At 43.1% G+C, this 24,659-nt stretch overlaps 1 protein-coding gene across 5 annotated transcripts in view; it reads right to left on the bottom strand.

Moving 5' to 3' along the window:
- Nucleotides 1–24,659, bottom strand: part of slc4a10a (solute carrier family 4 member 10a) — a 265,329-nt gene that overhangs the window by 163,794 nt on the left and 76,876 nt on the right. For all 5 annotated transcript variants that reach the window (XM_048534170.1, XM_048534165.1, XM_048534168.1 and 2 more), the window contains exons 3-6: nucleotides 14,583–14,726; nucleotides 11,578–11,716; nucleotides 9,418–9,578; nucleotides 4,871–5,056 (exon numbers count right to left, since the gene is read on the bottom strand). In XM_048534170.1, coding sequence (XP_048390127.1) covers nucleotides 4,871–5,056; nucleotides 9,418–9,578; nucleotides 11,578–11,716; nucleotides 14,583–14,726 — 630 coding nt within the window. The remainder of the gene's footprint in view (nucleotides 1–4,870; nucleotides 5,057–9,417; nucleotides 9,579–11,577; nucleotides 11,717–14,582; nucleotides 14,727–24,659) is intronic.

Below are 24,659 nucleotides of genomic sequence, written 5' to 3'. Positions count from 1 at the left end.
TACTGTGTGCAGTCTTGATCCTCTAGCCTGAGGAAGTATACAATTTTCATTGAGGGAGGGAAGCAAGGGTTCACCAGGATGAAAGGTGAGACACCTATGAGGAGAAAATGAAGATACAGGACCTGTCCGCACTGGCATTTAAAAGCATGACATGTAATCTTCTAAAAATTTACAACATTCAGTAAGGGATAGACAAGGAAGATGCGAAAATGATGTTTCTTCTCAAAGTGAAGTCTAGAATCAGGGATATAATCTCCGAATAAAATGAGGAGGAACCTCTTCACTTCCAGATGGTGAGTGTATGGAATTCTCTACCCCACACTGCTTTGGAGGGTCAGACATTAAGTTTAAAGAAAGATAAAGACAGACCAATTAACATTATTTACTAAAATTATCATGGGAGATATGAAGTGTGAATATGGTGCTGAGTTGGATGATTAACCTGAATCATAATCAGCTTGGAGGGGTGAATGGCTTTCTCATGCTCCTGTGTTCTGACTTAGATCATTCAAACAAAGCTACATTCTTGATAAAGCATTAATTTCATTATGTTTCCCCTCAATGTGAACAATCATTAAGTGATACAACTGCAATAGTAAACTCACTGAAATAGCTGTTGAGCTGGATGAATACAGCAGGCCAAGCAGCATCAGAGGAGCAGGAAGGCTGACGTTTCAGGCCTAGACCCTTCTTCAGAAATGAAGAAGGCTCTAAGCCTGAAATGTCAGCCTTCCTGATCCTCTGATGCTGCTTGGTCTGCTGCATTCATCCAGCACTACACCTTGTTATATCAGATTCTCCAGCATCTGCAGTTCCTACTATCACTGAAACAGCTGGTATTTTGTTTTTGTTTAACTTTTCCAAATGTCTAAGAGTTTATGAGCAATTTAACCCAGCATTTCTCTGTAGTATTGATGGACATATACTGTGAAAGTATTCAACAGATAATAACAAACCCAGTATTTCTTTCACCACTGTTGTGTATTTTGTAATGTTAATTTAACTTTTAAGAATGTATCGCATCGGCTGCTCTCTCAGACTCACCTGAAACAGAATTGCACCTATGTCCAAGTTGGTAACATTAATTACTGCCTTGAAGTTTAATGCAGTTAGAGGCATTTAAAGTATTGGCAAAGATCTGTAGTTTGGGTTATGGATGAGGTTGTTGATTTGCTCGTTGAACTGGCTTGTTTTTGTTCAGACGTTTCATCGCCGTGCTAGATGAGATTATCAGTGGAGCCTCCTATGAAGCAATGTTATTCTACTCTGCTTGGAATTTATACTGTCCGGTCCGTTACGGTGAGTACTGTCATTTCTGGTTTTGATCTGTATGGGTTCATATATGGGGTCCAATTCTATATGCTTGTTGATTGAATTATGGGTGGAGAACCATGCCTGTAGGAATTCCCGTGCCTGTTTGGCTTGGGCTAGTATGGTTACTTTGTTCCAGTTAAATTGATAACCTTCGTTGCCTGAATGTACCAATTGTTAAGGAGAGTTCATCATGGTATTTTGCTGCTAGCTGATGTTCATGTATACTGATGGCTAGCTTCCTTCCTTTCTGTCCGATGTAATGTAACTAGCCATCAGAATAAATGAACATCAGCTCGCAGCAAAACAGCACAACGACCTCCCCTTAATATTGGTACATTCAGACAATGAAGGTCATCAAATTAATTTGGACAAAGTAACCATAGTAGCCAAAGCCAAACATAGACACGCACAGGAATTCCTAGAGGCATGGTTCTCCACCCATAATCCAATCAACGAGCATATAGGATTGGACCCTATATATGAACCGAGACAGATCAAAACCAGAAATGACAGTACTCACCGTAACGGACCCGCAAGAGTAAATTCCAAGTGGAGTAGAATAACATCGTTTCATCGGAGGCTCCACTGATGATATCATCTAGCACGGTGACAAAACATCTGAACAAAAACAAGCCAGCTCGGCGAGCAAGTCAACAACCTCAATTAGGGGCATCCAAAATTGATCAAACTTGCTTTTAGCTGCTCAAATGCTGCTTGACCACTCTACCTTGACATCTTTTTGGAGCAAATCTGTCGGAGAAGCAACTATTGCGCTGAAGGTTAGTACAAACATAAAGTAGAAGTTATGCATTCCAAACTTGTAATTTCTTGTTTAGTTTCAGGGGCAGGAAACTGCAGGAAAGTTTATACTTTTGGCTGGTCAAAGCTTCAAAACCTAGAGGATTGTGGGCAAGAGTATCTGAATAGTCGGAGCAGGAATAAAGTGCAGCTGGCCTACACGTAGCTCAGGTGAAGCCAAAGTGATTACACCACAGAGGAGTAGAAAAAAAGAAGTAAAGACTTGTCACTGACATGAGTATGAACATGGGTTTCAATGCACGGGTAGGTTGTTAGCTTTCTGTTTGATTTTCAATCCAATAAAAAAAGTTTGTTTATATTTTCTTGTATTGCCAATGTTTGTCTGCTGCCTGGCAAGTAATCTTCTCACTTGTAATGGGTGATAAATTGAGACATAACAGAGGAGCCATGGGTGTCTGTTAGCTGTTGAGCTGTTGGGAAATGGTTCAGGGGTTGAGAGGAACATGCCAGTTGTGTAGCTTCCAGCTGGTTGCACCAGTTCAACTGAATTAATTTGTGCCAGAATTGGAGCATCCTGTGGAGCTAACTTGCCACTGCTGGTGTCTCCACCACACTCCCATCCTCATCATGGTGTTCATCCTCCTGCTTCTCCTCCTCCCCCAAGAAGGAAGTTCCTTCATCCTACAGTTTTAATTCTCATTGCTGCATTTTGTCATAAAGCACTTCCAGGCTCAAAAGCCAGGCTGGTGAATACTGAAGAGTCTCCAGATCTATCTCAGTGCTTAAATCCCATATTCAATGTCCTGACTGATGCTCAATGATGGTTCCTGCAGTCATGTAGCTTTGATTACACTCAGACTTCATCGTTAAGACTTCTAATATATACCACCAGTCATATTTTCAGTGGGTAAACCTTATCTCCAAGAAGCCAAACACTAACACTGGTTCAAGATCCAAAGAATTCTGGGATGGTTGACAGTTGCGAAAGTACATCATCATGATAGCTTCCTGGGAATTATACATACATGCACAATGAATTTAGTTATAGTCACACACTAGATGCACAAGATAGATTGTGCCGTTGAGATTTATGATAGTACCGGGTTGATCTGGGGGCATCCTGATTGCATATGAGCAGCGTACGTAAATGTTGGCCTGGTAAACAGGGTATTGGTTACCGGTGTGTTACACTTAAGAGAAGGGTGGTTGCAAAATCTGCAAATATCTCCTCTGCAGATGTGGAGGGGTATGGAGGCTGAGGCATTGAAGGAAATGGTGACTTTCATTCTCAATGAGAAAATATGTCCAGTAGGTTCATTTTGCAACGGTTCTCTTTCCAGCAGTCTATAAATGCCAGTAAACACCTGACATGATATCCTGTGCTTCCTGAGGCACTGATGTTTGGACATAGCCAGCAAGCTGATACTGTGTCTATATATCCCATGTTAGGAATCACCTACTTTGAGTTGTGATGCCGTGCTCATCTCCTCATTTCTCTGGAGTGAGAGGTTGGTAAGAAGGAGACTGCTGCTGCTCCTGCTGATGCTGATCCTGCAAGTGATGCTGTAACACAACTGACAATTTTGGTCTTCATCTGATATCCAAGGTAAAGCTGAAAATGTGACCTGTATGCTGAACTGATATATGGCAGAAGGGATGAATGTTGGCAAAAGCTCCAAAGTTGTAGAAAGCAACTCCAAAGCAGTGAATGTGTACGCAAAAAAATGCCTTTCAAAAAAGATCCTGTCAACAAAAATCATTCAGGCAAAGAACCAGGTGTGAATTTTGAGTACTTGATGCATTTTTTGCCTATCCTTTGTTTATTTCTCTAATTCCTACTGCATTCTCACCAAGCTCTCATTAGTGAATTTCAAGAGGGCCTGGAAATGAGTGCATTCACAGTTAAATGAAAATCCCAATTAAAATACTTGTTTATGATCACCAACTTGATTCCTGCAATCAAGGTAACTTGATTCATGCAAGAGGATTTTTCACATTCAGCTGAAGGCTACATAATTAAAAGCAAAGATAGGCAGGCGAGAATCAAATTCCTAACTCATTGTCAGTTTCAATGTTCTTAATCGCCTGTCTGAAAACCAGTTGCTCTGTCGGGATGATTTTCCCACGTCCACATAAATGTGATCCCAACAGATCAAAAACAATTGGCTAGTCAAGCTTTTTCTTTTTGCCACATACAACACTTTCAGATGCTTGGCATTGGTACCAAGGGCTTTGAGGATACTTTTAAATTAATATGAAGATACTGAACACCTCACTGAATGACTCAAGAGACAGTGAAATCACTGAGAAATTCTGAAAAAAATTAACTAGTAGTTTTATAGGCTAATGCACATAGGAAAATTCCACAATGAAGCACCTCCATTCATTCCCATGTTGAGATTAGCTAACACAGCACAAACCAAGAATGAAAATGAATGATTCTTAAATCTTACAACCTATGACAGCATTAAAGTCATTTAGGAATTTAATCAGTCATAAGACATCAGGCTTAATAAAGACCACATGATTTGTAGAAAGTGCAAAAACTTAAAAGAGAAATAAAATGGGATGACATAAAATGCAATATTATGAAGAATTATTAACTAAACAAAGTAATTAGAATTTTACATTCTATTGCATTAACAGATATTAGCAATAATTAATTGCTGAATTTCATTTAAAAACACATAAAACTGTCCTAATTTTCATACAAATACTAACCAGATTTACCGTACTTGTTTTGAATTGTATATCACTCTAATTTTCAGATTTGAACCAATAGGTGCAAGAATCTCACCATTTTTATCCAACGAATGTGGATCAGAATGTTTTTTTCCAATGTCAGCAAAGGATCTTACTATAGGAATTCGATTGCTAAGCTTCTTTTGATTCTGATGATGATGTCGTTTTAGGAGGGCTTGATGAACCTTTTGACGAATATCATCAGTCAGTCCTGAGGGTACTTGCTGGTCCAAGATTAGGTCTGTGAAAAATAAACTGAAATCAATTATTGCTAATTTTTCAGATTGAGAGGTTCTGCAGACTAAATAATGACCAGCAAATATAGGATTAGACTTAGTTTACAAAAAACAATGTTTAATGTTTATCACATGGCACTGAATCAAATATTTTGATGCCCTTAAGTCAAGCGTGATTGGCAGCAGAATGCATGGTGCACCTGACTCCCCAAATCCTATCCACCATCTACAAGTCACAAGTACTTCCTACTTCTCATGGGATGGGTGCAACTCCAACAACACTCACGAACTGTAGTAATTTTTATAAGAAATGTAAGAGCACTCTTGCACAAAGCAACTTCCCATGAGCAGGAATTAGAATCTATTTCCATATTATTCCATGGAACACGATAATCACCATTAAGACAAATTGTTGTGGCTCATCCCAGCTATCTTTGAGAAGATAGTGATGAGCTGCTTTCTAGACCACAGCAAGGTGTCTGACACTTTGCAGCTCTCTGGGCAATTAGGGATGGATAATAAATGCTGGCCTAGTTAGTGATGTCCACATCCCATGAAAGAATTTAAAAAAAGCTCTGCTCTCCATGTACTCCTGCTCTACCCAGCTTCTTTAGTGCCCTCTTCTTGTTCCTGATTCACTGGATGGTATTACTTCACCATCCACTCAGGTCATGCTTTCTACAAGCTCTTGCTTCCTATATGCTCCTGCTTTCTTCCATGTTCTGACCCCTCTGTTCTCTACCCTGGTATTTTTTCCATGCCCCTGCTCTCTTCATGCTCCTGTGATCTCTGGGCTCCTAACTTCTGCATTCTACTGTTCTCTACGTTCTGTACACTCATAGTGTTTCTACTCTTCCCCAGCTCATCACAGCTTTTTCAATGTTCCTTTAGTCTCCATGTGTGTTGCTATCCCATGCTCCTGTTCTGACTGTAGCGTGCCCACTGTACTTTATGTTTACCTTGTGTGTTCTACATACTCTGGTTTCTACAGGCTGTTGTGGAAATGGTCTCATATTTGTAGCTTAACAGGCACTTTGTTTGCCTAACACCATACACAGCACACTCTTATCCCAAGTTAAAGTTGGACCCTAGCTTCTGATTGGATGGTTTATCATGACTATGAAATATATATGTTTAATTGTTAAATTCATTCATGAATGTAATTTTAATTCTTATTCTTTCTTAAACTCCAGTATTGCGGCATAAAAATGTAAAGTTAGAGTGGATGAGATAAAATGAATTGGCAATACAAAGTAGGACTTCATTCTTTTTAGTCAAAGAAATCATGCCAGAGCTCGGCACAAACTGAAACATTGTTGCCCATAAATCTGCATATCATGCATGTTGATTACTTTTCAATTCATACTTCATATTTGGTCACTGTATCAATCTTTGCTGTTTTCTCTCCTTCCCCTCCTGAAAATGCTTTTCTTTATTCACTGATGTGATCTGGGCACTGCTGCCTCGGCATTGAGAAATTTGGAGGGGAGGGGAACTGCCTTCTTGAACTACTGCAGGCTGGTCTGCAGGAGCATTGTCATCAGAGAAGGAAGGGAATTCCAGGATTTTGAACCAATGACAGTGAAGGAACAGTGATCTATTTCTAAGTCAAGATCGGGTGACATTTGGAGGGGATCTTTCAAGTGGTGGGTCTCCCATGCATCTGTTGCCTGTTTTTCTTGGTGTTAAAGGTTGTGGGTTTGCAAGATACTCTCAGAGGAGCCTAGGTGACTTACTACAGTACATACTATTGCGACTGTGCACTGGTGGTACAGGCAGTAAATATTGAAGTTGGTGGATAGTGTACCAATCAAGCAGGCTTTTTAGTCCTGGATGTTGTCAAACCTTGAGTGTTTTTGGAGTTGCATTCAACGAGGCAAGTGGAACATTGTTCATTATGATCCTGTCCTGTGGCTTCGAGATATTGGACAGACATAGGAAGTGATTTACAGAATTCTTACAGATGACTTGCTCTTGTAGCCAAAGTACTTATATGGGGGAAAACAAAGTGTGGAGCTGGACGAACACAGCAGGCCAAGCAGCATCTTAGGACCACAAAAGCTGACGTTTCGGGCCTAGACCCTTCTTCAGAAAAGGGGGATGGGGAGAGAATTTTGAAATAAATAGGGAGAGAGGGGGAGGTGGGCTAAACATGGATAGAGGAGAAGATAGGTGGAGAGGAGAGTATGAGTGGGGAGGTAGGGAGGGGATAGGTCAGTTCAGGGAAGACAGATAGGTCAAGGGGGCGGGATGAGTTTAGTAGGCAGGAAATGGAGGTGCGGCTTGAGGTGGGAGGAGGGGATAGGTGAGAGGAAGAACAGGTTAGGCTGGCGGGGACGAGCTGGGCTGTTTTTGGGATGCAGTGGGGGGAGGGGAGATTTTGAAGCTGGTGAAATCCACATTGATGCCATTGGGCTGCAGGGTTCCCAAGCAGAATATGAGTTGCTGTTCCTGCAACCTACGGGTGGCATCATTATGGCACTGCAGGAGGCCCAGGATAGACACTTTCGTCTAAGGAATGGGAGGGGGAGTTAAAATGGTTCGCGACTGGGAGGTGCAGTTGTTTAATGCGAATCGAGTGTAGGTGTTCTGCAAAGCAGTCCCCAAGCCTCTGCTTGGTTACCCCAATGCAGAGGAAGCCACACAGTGTACAATTGATGCAGTATACCACATTGGCGGATGTGCAGATGAACATGTGCTTGATGTCGAAAGTCATCTTGGGGCCTGGGATGAGGGTGAGGGAAGTGGTGTGGACGCAGTTGTAGCACTTCCTGCAGTTGCAGGAAAAAGTGCCGGGTGTGGTGGGGTTGGAGGGGAGTGTGGACCCGACAAGGGAGTCACCGTCAGAGTGGTCTCTCCAGAAGGCAGACAAGGGTGGGGATGGAAAAATGTCTTTAGTGGTGGGGTCAGATTGTAGATGGCGGAAGTGTCAGAGGATGATGCGTTGTATCCGGAGGTTGGTGAGGTGGTATGTGAGATCTAGGGGGAATTCTCTTTTGGCAGTTATTGCGAGGGTGGGGTGTGAGAGATGTGTTGCGGGAAATGCGGGAGACATGGTCGAGGGCACTCTCGACCACTGTGGGGGGGGGGGGTGCGGCCCTCGAAGAACGAGGGCATCTGGGATGTGTGGGAGTGGAATGCCTCATCCTGGGAGCAGCTGCGGCAGAGGCGAAGGAATTGGGAATAGGGGATGGAAGTTTTGCAGGAAGGTGGGTGGGCGGAGGTGTATTCCAGGTAGCTCTGGGAGTCGGTGGTCTTGAAATGGACATCAGTTTGTAGGTAGTTGCCTGAGATGGAGGCAGAAAGGTACAGGAAGGTAAGGGATGTGTTGGAGATGGTCCAGGTGAACTTGAGGTTGAGGTGGAAGGTGTTGGTGAATTGGATGAACTGTTTGAGCTCCTCTTGGGAGCTTCAGTCTCAGGATGTCTATAGTGAGGGATTCAGAGATGAGAATGCCGTGGGCATGTCAAGGGGCAATGATTTAATTCCCTCTTGTTAGAGATGATCAATGCCTGAGTGAAGTGGCACTTGCCACTAGGCACCACAAGCATGCATATTGTCCAAATCTTGTTGCTTATACACATGGTCTGCTTCAGTGTCTCAAGGGCTATAAATGATGCAAACAGCAGTGAATGAAAACAGAAGTTGCTGTATTTGCTCAGCAAGTCTGGCAGCATTTGTGAAGAAAAAATCAGAGTTAACATTTTGGGTCCAGTAACTCTTCCTCAGCAGTGAATGTCCCCACTTTGACTTATGATGGAGTGAAGTTCATTGTTGAAGCAGCTGAGTATAGTTGGGCCTAGGACACTATCCTGAGGAGCTCTTGCAGAGATATCCTAGAACTGAGATGATTGACTTTAAACAACTCTAACTATTTTCCTTCATGTTAGGTAAGATACTAGATTCCCCATACACCTGCAGGCTTGTGGCATTTCATGCAGGTAGTGCTATGCCAAAGACAGTGAACACTGATACATTATTTGACTGTGAGACCATCTTAATGAAGTGAAACCTATTTCTACTCAATATTTTGAAATATGGACTTGCCAGCAAGATCACTGTTGAATAAACTGTGTTGTTGGAATGGGAATGCACAAGAACTATGGCTAAAACCAAAGTTTTGGGAAATTTAGTATTTCTCACAGGCCCATGTGTGATATCTTTCATAGATTAAACTAACTGATATAACTAATATACAATTTTGACCTGGTAGCATCATAAACTTGCTTTTCAGTTAATGTCTTGATGACACAGACTAGGCAAAGTTGATTTTTGTTAAAATGCATTCAATCATTAACTAATTATTACATTTCATTTATTTCTGAATACTTATTTCACTATTATCTACCGTGCATTTGCAACGTACCAGAAATTTCCTCAATACTGCTAGCTCTCATATCCAACAAAACTGTCCCATTGATGATACAACTCCTCAATTCAAATAGGCTGTGAAGCGACAATGTAGCAACATATGGCTTGCTCCATCGATCTCCTCCATCTTCCACATCTTCCTCAAATTTTAGCCATCTGAATTCACAGATATATAGCTGAGTATATAACATCTTTAAATTACTGACACTATTATTTCTTATGGGTTGTGGTCATATATTAGCACAGATTAAGATTGGTTAACAGGCAGAATTAGAATTAGCTTTATTGTCACATACTCACATGAGTGTAGTGAAAAGTTTGCAAGTCGCACTCATGGTGCCATCTTAGGTACCAAGGTACTTGGATACAGATTTTTGAGTACAAATTCAAAGCAATAAAGATAGAAAAATTAAGAAATAAAAAGTCCAGCACTACACATCTTCAAAATTACAAAATCAAAGTAATAAATTAGAAAAATAAAGAAATAAAACATTCAAAATAACAGACCTTTCACGATAGTGTAACAATAAAAAAGATATTTTAAAAAACAAAAATGGACAGTAGCAATAAAAGGGCCATTTTAGGGTTCACAGGCGATGACCAATGGTATATTGCAAGGATTCACGTTTGGACCCCAGCTGGTCAAATCTATATCAATGATTCTAGCGTAGGACAATAGTAACATTTTCAAGTTTGAAGACGATATAAAACTTGGTGAGAATGTGAGCCGTGAGCAGGATGCAAGAGGCTTCAGTGTAATCCTAGAAAGGCTGAATGAATAAGCAAGAACATGACAGATGAAAAATACTCTCTCGACATTTATATCTTTTTCTCCGAGATTAAATATATTGAAAGTAACGTAAAATACACTCCTAAAATCAACACGAATATTTGACAGTTTGTACGAATGAAATACAGGCTGAGGTTTACCAAGAGCAGGGATCAGCCTTTATAACATGCTGCCCAACAGCGACAATGAGCTGGGACCATGCTTAATGAGGTAACTGTGGAGCTTTTCAAAGAAAGGAGGTGCTGCTTTTGAGAGGTGTTTTCAAATTATGGTGAACAGTCCAATTGTATCAGAACTCAGGATTAGCATCTAATGGGACTACAAACAGTCCCCAGGATAAGGACTGTCGAAGCCAGGCTACAAGGTGAGTCCTTTTTTGGACAGAGAGGAATCTGGAGAAGGAATAGGGGCAGAGGTTTATGGAGTCTAGAAGAAAACGACAAAGGTGGGGTGGGAAGGGAAAGTATGAGTTTAAGCAGTATTGAACGCCAATAGACACAGAGCAAAAAGTGGTACGCTCCTTCTTCCTACCCTTTATCCTGAGCTAATGAAATACCAGGCAGGCCTCTTTCATTCTACATTATCCAGACACATTTTATTCCAGCAACAACAGGTCTTTAATGGTTAAAGGCCTTAAAAGGTCTAATGGGAAGTGGGCTGTCTGATGCCTTGATTACCCACTGCATTATGCAGGATGGCTCAAGTCTGAGTGAGAAGGTGTTGGGCCAGCCAGCCTTCCTATTTTACATGGCATCCCTACTTGGAACAATGCCAACTGAGCTGAGGATCCTAAAGATCCCTCATGATAATATGTAGAACTTTAATATCCACTTCTGACCATATTTTTACATGCAGGAATTAATAGTAAATATAACTAAATATAATGTGATATATATATAATGCTCCACTCTCTTCCGCATGTGCACTCTGCTTGACAGGTGCCTGACCCTGTCTACCTACAGAAAATCTTCATCCGGATAGTGAGTGACAGCAGCATGATTAAGCAAGTGATCATCAGTACCAGACTCACTTCTATCCTCAAGCAATGTTCATAGCCACACTTTCAACAGGCTTCAGTGAACAAGGATCAGGAATGGGAGCCTTGGCTAATTTTTTTTTTAACAGCTATAATGAAGTCTTCTGAGACCCATAATACAGCAGTCATTAACAACAGCCCCCCACCACCAGTGCCAAAATGAGTAACATAACCAAAATGCAAGATGTTCTTTGTGCAAATTGATCCAAATTTGGTGCCTTTATCAACCAAAGCATAAAAACAAAACACACGGCAGCAGATTTAAACATCAAGGAAAATTGAGCATCTTCTGCTTCACTTGTTGAACAATATTCAGAAAGAAAAACCACCTAGCAGTTTCTTTCCATTCCGTATCTTCATCATTATGCATACAAATTTCATCAAGCTCAGTGAATAGATCATGAGGGATATGTTCTTCATCATCGTCTTCTGTTCCAAGGATAAACTGCACACGTTGGGATGGAGTATCTGAAAGACAGTAAAAGGGGGAGCTAAGAAATTGATATTACAAGTGAAGTTTTCTTTATGATAAATGACATTTTTAATTAACAACTGCAACATTGATTATATTCCTATGTCTATTTTTCAGATGTTGACTGCCCTCGTACACATTTCTAATGTGTTCTATTTTTACTCCTTTAAATAAATGCTATTGAGGTCAACGATCAGACAGAGGGTGGTTAATCTGTGGAATTTATTGCTGATAAGAACTGTGGAGGCTAAGTCAATAAGTCCATTTAGGACAAAGATAGATAGATTCTCGATTAGTAAATGGACTAAGGGTTACAGGGAGAAGGCAGAAGAATGCATTCAAGAAACTTCTCAGTGATGATCAAACGGTGGAGCAGACTTGATGGGTTGAATGATAAAATTCTGCTCCCAGATCTTATGATCTCCACTATAATGATATCCCAGGAGAATTCAATTAAACAAAAAGCAGAAAAAGAAAATACTGAATATGATGAATGACTCCCCATGTGTCTATTCCAAGGGTTAGGATTTCTCTTTCTGTAGATAATGGTACTACTTTCACATTCTCCTCACGTTGAGTCTGCTCCTCTGCAGGCAACAGCAATACCAGTAGAAAATAGGATAGCACTATCATCAGTAGTATAAATTTGAAAATTTAAAGAAATTTAACTCTGTTGGACACCTACACTAGGACTGGGATCAACAAAAAAACCTTTTTGCAGTATTCAAAGTCTAAGACATGATTGGGAGTTCAACATTAACATTACTGTTCTCTTACACAACAACTAAACTGACCATAGGGAGCACATTTGGTCTTTTAAATTCTTTAAGTACTTACTCCGAAGTCAACATGTCCCACTGATGGTCTTTTAAACTGGTTAGATCGGCTACAGCATTTACATACTCTTCTACTGCAGTGTGTTCGTTTTCTTCTGTTATTACATTCCAAACATATGAATTCCACTCTGTGATAATGCTGTATCTGCTGTGGATCCAGTTTCCCCTTCTGTATGTTCCAGACAATCTTGTTGTGAAGTAAAATGCTGAATTTCTGCAGAAATCCAGATGCTTCCTTTTCAACATCTTGGTGCATAAATGGTTCCTCAGGGAATGTCTGAAAATCTGCCCAGTTTAGTTGAGTACATATGTGAAATATAACTTCTTTGATTTGTCCAGCAATGTCTTGAAGCAGCAACATGCCACACAAAGATGTGGATAAGTTCATTGCAACATGGTCAATCTTCTGCTGCAACTCTTCTACTTCTAGTTGTAGCAAATATTCTGGATCACATCAAGCTCTTAAATGTTTCAGTAAAATCACACATACCCCAACATTCTAAACTATGACTTGGTATAGGCCTAATTCTTCTTCATTAATTGAGTTTCAGTAAGTTTGGCAGTCAGGAAGGAGAGGTCACATCCAGAGTAAGACGCAGCCTGGGCAAGTGCATACTTTGGGAAATTTGGAGGCATTCAACAGTGTAGTGATTGGAAAAAGGTCAGCCAGGTAGACATCACTGAATATGAGATTCCTGATTGGGGCTGTTAACTTAGTCCAATCGGAGAGCCCTGGCTGACAGTTATAAACGGGGTGTCAGGGGTTCTGTTCACTCTAGGAGCTAACTCTGTGCTAGCTGGGTCAGTGTCACGTACTCTGCATGTGTTTACTGGCCATTGTGGAGTTATTTCACTTGCAAATCTGATGTGCTAACTCTTTTTGTCTCCATAAATGTTGCCTGACATGCCAAACACTTTCTGTGTTTCTTGTTTTTACTTCAGATATATCAGAATCCACAGCATTTGGCTTTAAATTTATTGTTTAATTCACTGTCACCTCTATTTCAGGAACACCCACCTTGAAGGAATTCTACTCTCCTGACTGATATAATTTTAATGTCTCTTTTACTTTATCTATCTTCATCAGTAAGTATTTTCTATCACATGTTTACTTTCATAGCACATCTCATTTCTCAGTCAGTGTGTTCAACTTTGAACTTTTCTGCCTGGATATCAAATTACATTCTACCCTTGACATTTTGGATCCACCCATGATCTCGCAAAGAAGTGCAGGTCTAACATCTTGCAGTATTTGACTTCAAAAGTCTTGCATCGCCTTCTGTTGGGGAAGGCCAACCAACTCAAGTTCTCATACTTTAGTGGGGAGTAGCAGCAGGCACAGAAGCCCTGGCCCCAGCATTACCAATTAATCAAAAGCTGGCAGTACATTGCAGGCAGTAGCAGTGCGAATGGTGGCTGTTACAAGCAATGCACCCACGGAGAGGCACAGAATTCCCAAGGAACCTAGTCTACATGTAAGTGTGGATAGGATAGGGATTGCAAGTGGTGCATGTGGGAGGTGGGGGAAAGGGGAGTTGGTGCCTTTGAACTAGGTCCAAACACTTCCCCCTACTAAGCCCACATTAGCCCAGGAACCCTCGTGGGGGGGTGGGGTGGCAATCCTGTCAGCCAATTAAATGTCCCACCAGCTCCAATGTGAGTGGCTTCAGGGCCAAGCATTGAGTCCGACCCATTAAATTGATTTTGTTCCCTGCAGATACTGCCTCACCTGCTAAGTATATTCAGCATTTCCATTTTTCTAAATATAGTCAAATATAACTTGCCTTTACTGAATTCATGCATGCATGCTGTCTGTGACTAACCAATGCATTCCTAAAGTTACATCAATTTCTATCAGAAATTAGGAAGTCTTAAAAGTGTGCTCCCAATTGGCTTAAGACTAACAGCCAAATTTTACCCAGATGAAGTACAAATAGAGTACTGCCAATTCTCTATCCAGAAATGAAACATTAACATTGGCCATCAGATATTTAAAGATCCTTATCTTGACAGAAAAGTGCCTTACCGTAAGTAGGAGACTCTCTGCCATCCTCTGTGCTAGAGTCCCTCTCTCGATCACGCTTGCGATGTTTGTGTCCCCGATGCCTATGACGTCGATGGCTTCGTCTTCCGCGTGGTACGTGAACGCCAATATACAAAGTCCTATGACCTGTAGGCGAAGAAATGAAAGTTAAATTTCTCATGTATATACTTTTAGAGTTACTTAGTTATTTTTCGTGGCTGTATCCAGAGCAGCAACAACACACATAACGAGACAGTTTAGGTTTAGGTTTTGTGTCCACACTTAAACTATTCAAAATTAAACTGCAATCTGTCTTAATCTGATTAATGTTGGCAATTTTTATCCGTGATCTGCAAGACTCCAGTATATACTGAAGTGTAGTGAGATTTGGCTCAGAGCAGCTTGGAGTTCTTTCACTAAACATTTTGTGATCACATTCCTTCTTCAGCAAGGGGTAAAATATTGTCCAGGGACTCTGCCATCTGACATTCTCTTTGTGGTTCAAATCTTTCCATCGGAGTTGGAATTTTAATTTCCAACCCAGATCACACAAATGGGGGCCCACTGACCTTGGGGAGTTTTCTGGGCAAACTTCCAGGCCAGGAACCTGTGTAGTCAGAGCAGCACAATCGAAGCCAGAATCCATGCTAGCAGCAGTAGAACGCCCTTGACCGCGTCTCCCGTATTTCCCGCAACAAATCCCTCACACCCCGCCCCCGCCACAACCGCCCAAAGAGGATCCCCCTCGTTCTCACACAACACCCTACCAACCTCCGGATACAACGCATCATCCTCCGACACTTTCGCCATTTACAATCCGACCCCACCACCCAAGACATTTTTCCATCCCCACCCCTGTCTGCTTTCCGGAGAGACCACTCTCTCCGTGACTCCCTTGTTCGCTCCACACTGCCCTCCAACCCCACCACACCCGGCACCTTCCCCTGCAACCGCAGGAAATGCTACACTTGCCCCCACACCTCCTCCCTCACCCCATCCCAGGCCCCGAGATGACATTCCACATTAAGCAGAGGTTCACCTGCACATCTGCCAATGTGGTATACTGCATCCATTGTACCCGGTGCGGCTACCTCTACATTGGGGAAACCAAGCGGAGGCTTGGAGACCGCTTTGCAGAACACCTCCGCTCAGTTCGCAACAAACAACTGCACCTCCCAGTCGCAAACCATTTCCACTCCCCCTCCCATTCTCTAGATGACATGTCCATCATGGGCCTCCTGCAGTGCCACAATGATGCCACCCGAAGGTTGCAGGAACAGCAACTCATATTCCACCTGGGAACCCTGCAGCCGAATGGTATCAATGTGGACTTCACCAGTTTCAAAATCTCCCCTTCCCCTACTGCATCCCTAAACCAGCCCAGTTCGTCCCCTCCCCCCACTGCACCACACAACCAGCCCAGCTCTTCCCCTCCACCCACTGCATCCCAAAACCAGTCCAACCTGTCTCTGCCTCCCTAACCGGTTCTTCCTCTCACCCATCCCTTCCTCCCACCCCAAGCCGCACCCCCATCTACCTACTAACCTCATCCCACCTCCTTGACCTGTCCGTCTTCCCTGGACTGACCTATCCCCTCCCTATCTCCCCACCTATACTCTCTCCACCTATCTTCTTTACTCTCCATCTTCGGTCCGCCTCCCCCTCTCTCCCTATTTATTCCAGTTCCCTCTCCCCATCCCCCTCTCTGATGAAGGGTCTAGGCCCGAAACGTCAGCTTTTGTGCTCCTGAGATGCTGCTTGGCCTGCTGTGTTCATCCAGCCTCACATTTTATTACACTGAAATTATGTTCTGGGTGAAGTGGGCATTAACTGGCATCAGCCTGGCTAGTTCTCGCAATCTCATCCAGCCAGCTCCTCTGCCTCTGTCACACCAGCAACCCAAGCCCTCCCCTCTGCCAGCCACTAACAACCATACTGGCAGAGGTACAGATTCCTGAGCAGCAGCTGCTGAGTGATAGCCCGTGACAGGGATGAGCAAGTCCTGAATCTTGATCAGGTCCTCCCATAAATATAGGCCAACTCCTATAAACAGTTACTAAGATCAGAGTGATCCACGAACAGGAGCTGCATAACTGTGCCTTCTCAGTCTTGCCAGTTTGCCACCCAGTATTCCTCAGCAGGGCTCAGATAGATTCCTAATTCGAGGAGCTGGATGATATTCCATGTGAAGAACCTGAGATCCTCCAGCAGATTGCCCATCGGTCAACGACTGACCGGGAGTGTGGAACTCTTTCTCCAGCTGATCCCTGCAGAGGACACAGTAGAGCATAGATTGTGGTACATTTGCATCCTCCGCAGATGAGCTGGATCTGTGCCTGCCCAGATCCAAACCCCATAATCTCCTTTGCAAAAAACAAAGGAATGGCTCCACATAAATAGAATATAACTGGCAAGACCAAGGACAGACTTAATCAACTTCTCTCCTATAGCAAGGGAGTGATGTTAAGGATCCATTTAGTTCAATCACACAGTAGCATGGTCCCTGCCTATAGACCAGGATGCCTGGGTTCAAGATTCACCTGTTACAAAGGTGTGTCATAAAATCTCACAAACAGGGTGATTGGAAAATATCTGAAGTGCACATATAAACAGAATAATACACTGCAGTGCTGTACAGAAGTCACGGGCAAGAAAATGGACCCCAAACATAAACACTAGCAATGTCACAAATAAATCATTGTAATCCACCCCGTGCATTTACTGGATCAAGGACAGAAAGATGGCCTACAGATAAGTCCTGTGGGAAAGATGGATCAGGTTTTTAATCAGATGAATGTTATCATAAATGATGGGCCTGGGACAGTATACAACTGACGAAGTGAACCATGTTATCCAGCACAGTGTCATGTGGGAAGATATTGCTCCAACAAAGACTAAAGAAGGAGTCCATGTACCAGTTTTTAGGAAATCAGAGAATGCCCCTCTTTGGAAGTAGGGCTATGGCAGCTTTGCGCCACAGAGGGGCATCACCGCAGTCAGAAACATCGCCTTCAGATCTGCACATAGGCATTCCCCAGAACATCGCAGAACACACTGCAGAATTCCACAGTCAGCACATCCAAATCTGCAGGAATTTGCCCCTGGAGAAAGTCTTAGAGTGATAGAATTATGCAACACAGGAAAGGCTGTTCTGTCCATCAGGTAAGGATGCGGCACCGTGGCTCAGTGGTTAGTACTGCTGTCTCACAGTGTCAGGGACCCAAGTTCAATTCCACCCTCAGATGACTGTGTGGAGTTTGCATATTCTCCCTGTGTCTGCATGGGTTTCCTCTGGGTGCTTTGGTTTCCTCCCACAGTTCAAAGATGTGCACGTTAGGTGTATTTACCATGCTAAATAGATTGCCTATAGCGTTAGGGATGTGTAGGCCAGGGAGACATCCATGGTGAAAATGAGGTGTTGGGGTCTGGGGAATTGGACGTTTCATACCAGCCACGCCCTCCACCTCCTCCAGAACTTCCAATTCCCTGGCCTCCAACACCTCATTTTTACCATGGATGTCCAGTCCCTATATACCTGCATTCCCTTTGCAGATGGCCTACAGTCCCTCCTCTTCTTCCTGTCCTGCAGACCCGACCAGTCCGCCTCCACCGACACCCTCATCCGCCTCGCCAAACTCGTCCTCACCCTCAACAACTTCTCTTTCGATTCCTCCCACTTCCTACAGACAAAGGGGGGGCCATGGGTACCCGCATGGGCCCAAGCTATACCTGCCCCTTTGTAGGTTGCGTGGAACAGTCCCTCTTCCGCACCTACACAGGCCCCAAACTCCACCTCTTCCTCCATTACATTGATGACGATATCGGCACCGCCTCATGCTCCCAAGAGGAACTCGAACAGTTCATCCATTTCACCTACACCTTCCACCCCAACCTTCAGTTCACCTGGACCATCTCCAACACATCCCTCACCTTCCTGGACTTTTCTGTCTCCATCTCAGGCAATCACCAACAAACCGATGTCCATTTCAAGCCCGACTGGAATGCACTTCCTCCCACCCAACTTCCTGCAAAAATTCCATCCCCTATTCGCAATTTCTTCGCCTCCGCCGCATCTGCTCCCAGGATGAGGCATTCCACTCCCGCACATTCCAGATGTCCTCATTCTTCAAGGACCACAACATCCCCCCCGCAGTGGTCGAGCACGCCCTCAACCGTGTCTCCCGCATAACTCATCCCTCACAACCCGCCCCCACAATAACCGCCAAAAGAGAATCCCCCGAGTCCTCACATAACACCCGACCAACCTCTGGAATCAACGCATCATCCTCCGACACTTCCGCCATCTACAATCCAACCCCACCACTAAAGACATTTTTCCATCCCCACCCTTGTCTGCCTTCTGGAGAGACCATTCTCTCCGCGACTCCCTTGTCCACTCCACACTCCCCTCCAACCCCAACATACCCGGCACCTTCCCCTGCAACCGCAGGAAGTGCTACACCTGCCCCCACACCTCCTCCCTCACCCCTATCCCAGGCCCCAAGATGACCTTCTACATCAAGCAGATGTTCACCTGCACATCTGCCAATGTGGTATACTGCATCTGCTGTACCCGGTGTTGCTTCCTCTACCTACGCTCGGTTCACAATAAACAACTGCACCTCCCAGTCGCGAACCATTTCAATTCCCCCTCCCATTCTTTAGACAACATGCCCATCCTGGACCTCCTGCAGTGCCATAATGATGCCACCCGTAGGTTGCAGGAACAGCAACTCATATCCCGCTTGGGAACCCTGCAGCCTAATGGTATCAATGTGGATTTCACCAGCTTCAAAATCTCCCCTCCCCCCACTGTATCCCAAAACCAGCCCAGCTTGTCCCTGCCTGCCTAACCTGTTCTTTGTCTCACCTATCCCCTCCTCCCACCTCAAGCCATACCTCCATTTCCTACCTACTAACTTCATCGCGCCCCCTTGACCTGTCCGTCCTCCCCGGACTGACCTATCCCCTCCGTACCTCCGCATCACCTATCTTCTCCTCTGTCCATCTTTAGTCCACCTCCCCCTCTCTCCCTATTTATTTCAGAATCCTCTCCCCATCGCCCTTTTCTGATGAAGGGACTAAGCCCGAAATGTCAGCTTTTGTGCTCCTAAATTGCTGCTTGGCCTGCTGTGTTCATCCAGCCCCACATTTTGTTATCTTGGAGTTTGGGTGGGATGCTGTTCAGTATAGACTTGATGGGTTGTATGGCCTCTTTCTGCACTGTAGAGATTCTATGAGCGTATCCATGATAGCAATAAACCCCTCCATACTGATAAAAGAGTCTGGATTTGAACCTCTCAGCTTAACTGCGATGGGCCTTCCCATAAGACTCCATGAGCATCCTGGCTGAATGGATCTAGAAAACAGAGCAGTACATCTGACTTGGGTTTCAGGCCTGATGCTCTCCAAATCCAAGTCAAGGCACCTGCCAGCAGTGTAAGGAGCTGCTGACAGAAGATGTTATTTTTTTTCCAGTGAGTAGAAGATACGGTAACCATGTCCCAGGTCCAGCAGAACCTGGCCTGTGACCATACAAATACATCTCATGACTCATTCAGATCTACAGGCTCTCATGTACCCTTCTTCCTGCCATATATCTCCCACACAACTGGATCCTCAGTGGCCTAAATGAGACATAACTCCAGAATGAGCACTTCATTCTTCAATTTTTCAATTGTGCAATTCCAAGATGATTCTATCCCAGGATCACTAACAGAGTAGCTTTCCCTGATCTCCATTAGTGAATCAGCGCAATTGGGTGGCAGAGTACCAGGTCCAATCCCAACACCGAGTCATCTAGCATGTAAGGAAACATGTGTGTACTATGGACCAAGGTCTGGGAGGAAACAAGGATGCCTTCCCATTCATGGCACCATCTAATGACCCAACATTTGAGTATTATTTCCACGGATCCAGACACAACTTCAGAAGTATCATATTGTTCTATGGTGGGTGCAGCCAAGTGACCACACCAGCCTCAGCTGCTGAAGTACCCAAACCAGGTGTTTTTGTTACAGGGGCTATGCATCCTCTACCCCAAGACAGCAATCTGGAGGACTCACTGAGGGTGCTACTTCACATGAGTGGTACATTTTTCAAAAAAAGATGTGGAGACAGGGAGATTATTTTGCAAGCTTGGTGGTCTTCACCCTCTTGGTTTCTTAACCACAATGAGATGTTGATGTGCTTTGTTGCATTCATCAACAATTTATCAAAATCCTTGCCCAATTTGTTGCCAGATTGTGAACCATTAATTGAACTCACTGCCAAGGACATACAATAATATTGGGGCCTGGCACAAAAAGCAGCATAAAACACATAACAGCAATGTCAATGGTAAAATACCAAGATATAAGTGATGAAATTACTCTGCTACGTAAGCCTAGCGAAATAAAACTTTATGCATTGCTAACACAGCAAAGGCAACCAGTCGTATTTTCATCCTGGGGGTTAACACAAATGGAATAATGCTATACCCAGGTGGAGAAAGAGTGCCCGGCATTGTTTTTATTATGAACATTTTCATGAATACCTACTTGGAAGAAAAAATTGACAGTCAAGTCCAACATAAGACAATTTAAAGCACTTTCCTCAAATCACAACCATCTGCTCAAAGTCATCTGTGAAAAATGCTACTCCTACTGCAGAGATACCATCTGGATACGACAAGAAAAACAGATGTACATTGATGACATGTTGTTGAGAGCAGCACTCCCTATCAAGAAAGTCAAGAATTCTATGACAGATTGCGAGGTCTTCCAGACTCAATATGTAGCAGCAGTTTCACATGCTGTGGTCATGACCACTGTAGAGACATTGAATCAAGCAGACAAATGTCTTGTTCAAATTAAGCAAACTATCCAACAAAATGCAACTCTCCAAATTTTGAAAAAAAGCAGTGATGCAAGGAAGACTTGTTACAAGGCCTTCTGGGGATACAGAGATGAACTGACCACCCAAGCTGGCATATTATGCAAAGTCTGAGGAAAACACGAAATGTGTTCTACTGGCCAAACAGGAGCAATAAAATCAATGACCACATCATAGACTGCAGTGCCTGCAATGAATACCAAGCTATGCAAGCAAGAGATTGATTATTGACTCATGACATCCTGGACATACCATGGTTGAAGCTGGGAGCAGATCTCTTCATTCTCACAGGAACTCACTGTTGACTACTATTCTGGCCACTGGAAAGTGGACCAGCTGACTTAAATAACTACAAGTGAGATTATAGAATGCCTGAGAGCACGCTTCTGCCATTATGGTTTTAGAGGCATTTTGATGAGCAACAATGGCCCTCGACACAAAAGTGAAACATTCAGCCAGTCTATAAATGATTAGGAAATTCAATACCATGCAGCATATCAACATTATCACCTGTCAAATTGAAAGGCCATGAGGGCAATTAAAATCACCAAAGGAATCAAGGAAATCAAGTAAATTCAGCATAGATGTCTACAAGGAGTGGAGAAATATACCTGGTGAAGGCATGGAAAGTATTTCAAAAACCGATGTCCTGCTGTACCTAAACCAGTCTTCCAATAGATTGTGAAGCCAAAAGTAACAACGTATATGAGTGGCAAAATCAAGGTGAAACAGCAGAAAGCCAAGTTTAATTTTGACAGGACTGCTAAACCATTGCCAGAGTTGAGTATTGGAGAGCCAGTCAGGGTGTAAAGTTTAAAAGAGCTCAAAACATTACTACATTACACCACTATCACCATCCTGGGAGATAGTATTGACCAAGAACTCAACTGGGCCAGCTATATAAGTGTGTACAACAGCAAATCAGAGGTTGGGAATCCTGCAACAACTAATTCATCTCCTGACTACCCAAAGCCTGCTCACCATCTACAAGACACTTGGCAGGAGTGTGATGGAACAGTCTCCACTTGCCCAGATGGGTGTAGTTCCAACAACCGTCAAGAATCTTGTCACCATCTAGGATAAAACAGCACACTTGACTTACATTACAACCACAAACATCTACTTTCTCCACCATTGATACTGTATAGCAGCAGTCATCTACAAGGTGCACTGCAGAAATTCACCAAGGCTCCTTAGACCTTCCAAACCCATGACCACTACCACCTCGAAGGACAAGGACAGCAGATACATGTAAACACCACCACCTGAAAGTTACCCTCCAAACAACTCATCATCCTCACTTGAAAATGATGCTCTTTTCTTCAATGTCTTGGTCAAATTCCTAGAACTCGCTCCTTAACAATATTATGGGTGCACCTAAACAAAATGGACTGGAGTGCTTCAAGAAGGAATCTTACCATTACCTTTGCAAAGACACCAACGGATAGGAAATAAATGCTGCCCTAGCCGTGATGCACACATTCAATGAGTGAATTAAAAAATACTGCAGGGAACCAATCAGAAGCGGTAAACTCACCATCTGCATAGATCACAGATCAACCATCTACAGCACCACAATTATGGAAATGTAACAATTGCAGTAACAATAATTGATGTGAGAATGACACTCCTCAGGGAAGAAACATCAACCAGATGAACAGCCAATGACAATGAAGAGACTAACATGATTTAAAGACTGTGTGTCTGTAATGCCTGTGCAAAGACTGATGAGAATAACAAACTACCAATGCATGTAAACAGTTATGTGTGTCGTGGATAACTTGGGGAATTAAAAATATAAATGGTAATACACTCTTTTGTTTGAAAATGAAATGTTTGATATAAAAAGTAATATTGCATCAGTTTGTCACCTGGCTTGCCTTACTCATGTGACCTCTACCATAAAACATAGAGTAGGAGTCACCTTGCACCCACTTTTAATGAAGTTTCAGTATAGGTCAAATTTGAGAGATCATTTCTGAGTAATTAACAATAGCCGCCATATAAAAATTGGCGGGAAAGATTATGACGTAAAATTGTTAGACTCAGTGTGGAGTGCAGTACACTGTAAAATTCCCAATCACAACAAGTTGCTCTTTCCACATCATATGTGTTAATTTCAAATAGTGCAAAGGGTAAGGCTAGAATCAGTAGTAGATTCGCCAACTTTAAGTACATTTAAGTCGTCACTGGATAAGCATATGGACGTACACGGAATAGTGTAGGTTAGAAGGGCTTCAGATTAGTATGACAGGTCGGCACAACATCGAGGGCTGTACTGTGCTGTAATGTTCTATGTTCTATGTTCTATGTCAGAGAAGGACTAGAATATAGAATTAAAATGACAGGCAACTGAAAGCTGCATGTCACACTTGCAGAATGAACTGATATGTTTCCATGAGAGGGCAACCAATCTGTATTTAAAGTCTAGTACAGACAAGAATATTACACAAATATATTCTAATAAATTGAAAAAGATACAAGTAAATCACAATTTCGCCAGGAAGCATTGTTTAAGGCCCGAAAGAGTGAGGAGAGCAAAGGACAACTCCTGCAGAAGCAGATCAGAGGCTTAGGAATCCTGCAGTGACTAATCACCACTTGACTCTTCAAAGTCTGTCCACTGTCTGCAAGACACAAGTCAGGAATATGATGAAATACATCTCTGCAAAGCCAGTCATGGTGTTTGAGAAATCTAAAGCCTTCACTCTAGCATATCTTTCCAACCACAAAACCATCTGTGTTATCTTCCTATTTCTGGATCCTCTAGCACATGGTGAGGGGAGTAATCCAAATTAGCTTTTGAATGCCTGCTTGCTAATTTTCCTCCAAAGTGCCTAAATTCTGACTGCAGGACCACATTCCCCTTGTCATGAGCACCAATGTGCATCACAATCTGCCTGTGATATCCTTGAGCTTGGCACCTGTGATGCAATGACACATCACTTTTACTGCCACAGAAGTGTCTCTCTACTACACTAACGAATGAACACCCTATCACTCAATGTTTCTGCCTGTACAGCTGGGTCCACTTGGGGTAACGGTAGGCTTACTTCTGACTGCAAGGAATCATTGCCTTCATTGCCATTTATAACAAGGAATCCGTTTGCCAGTAGAACTGCAGAAGACAACTGTGTTACCTGCCTGGCTCTCTTCAACTGCCTGTAAGCCATCCATTACCCACCTGAGAGCATGCCCCACCCTGAG

Source organism: Stegostoma tigrinum, chromosome 7, assembly GCF_030684315.1.
Source record: "Stegostoma tigrinum isolate sSteTig4 chromosome 7, sSteTig4.hap1, whole genome shotgun sequence".
Classification (NCBI taxonomy): Eukaryota; Metazoa; Chordata; class Chondrichthyes; order Orectolobiformes; family Stegostomatidae; genus Stegostoma; species Stegostoma tigrinum.
This window is presented reverse-complemented; position numbering and strand designations above follow the sequence as displayed.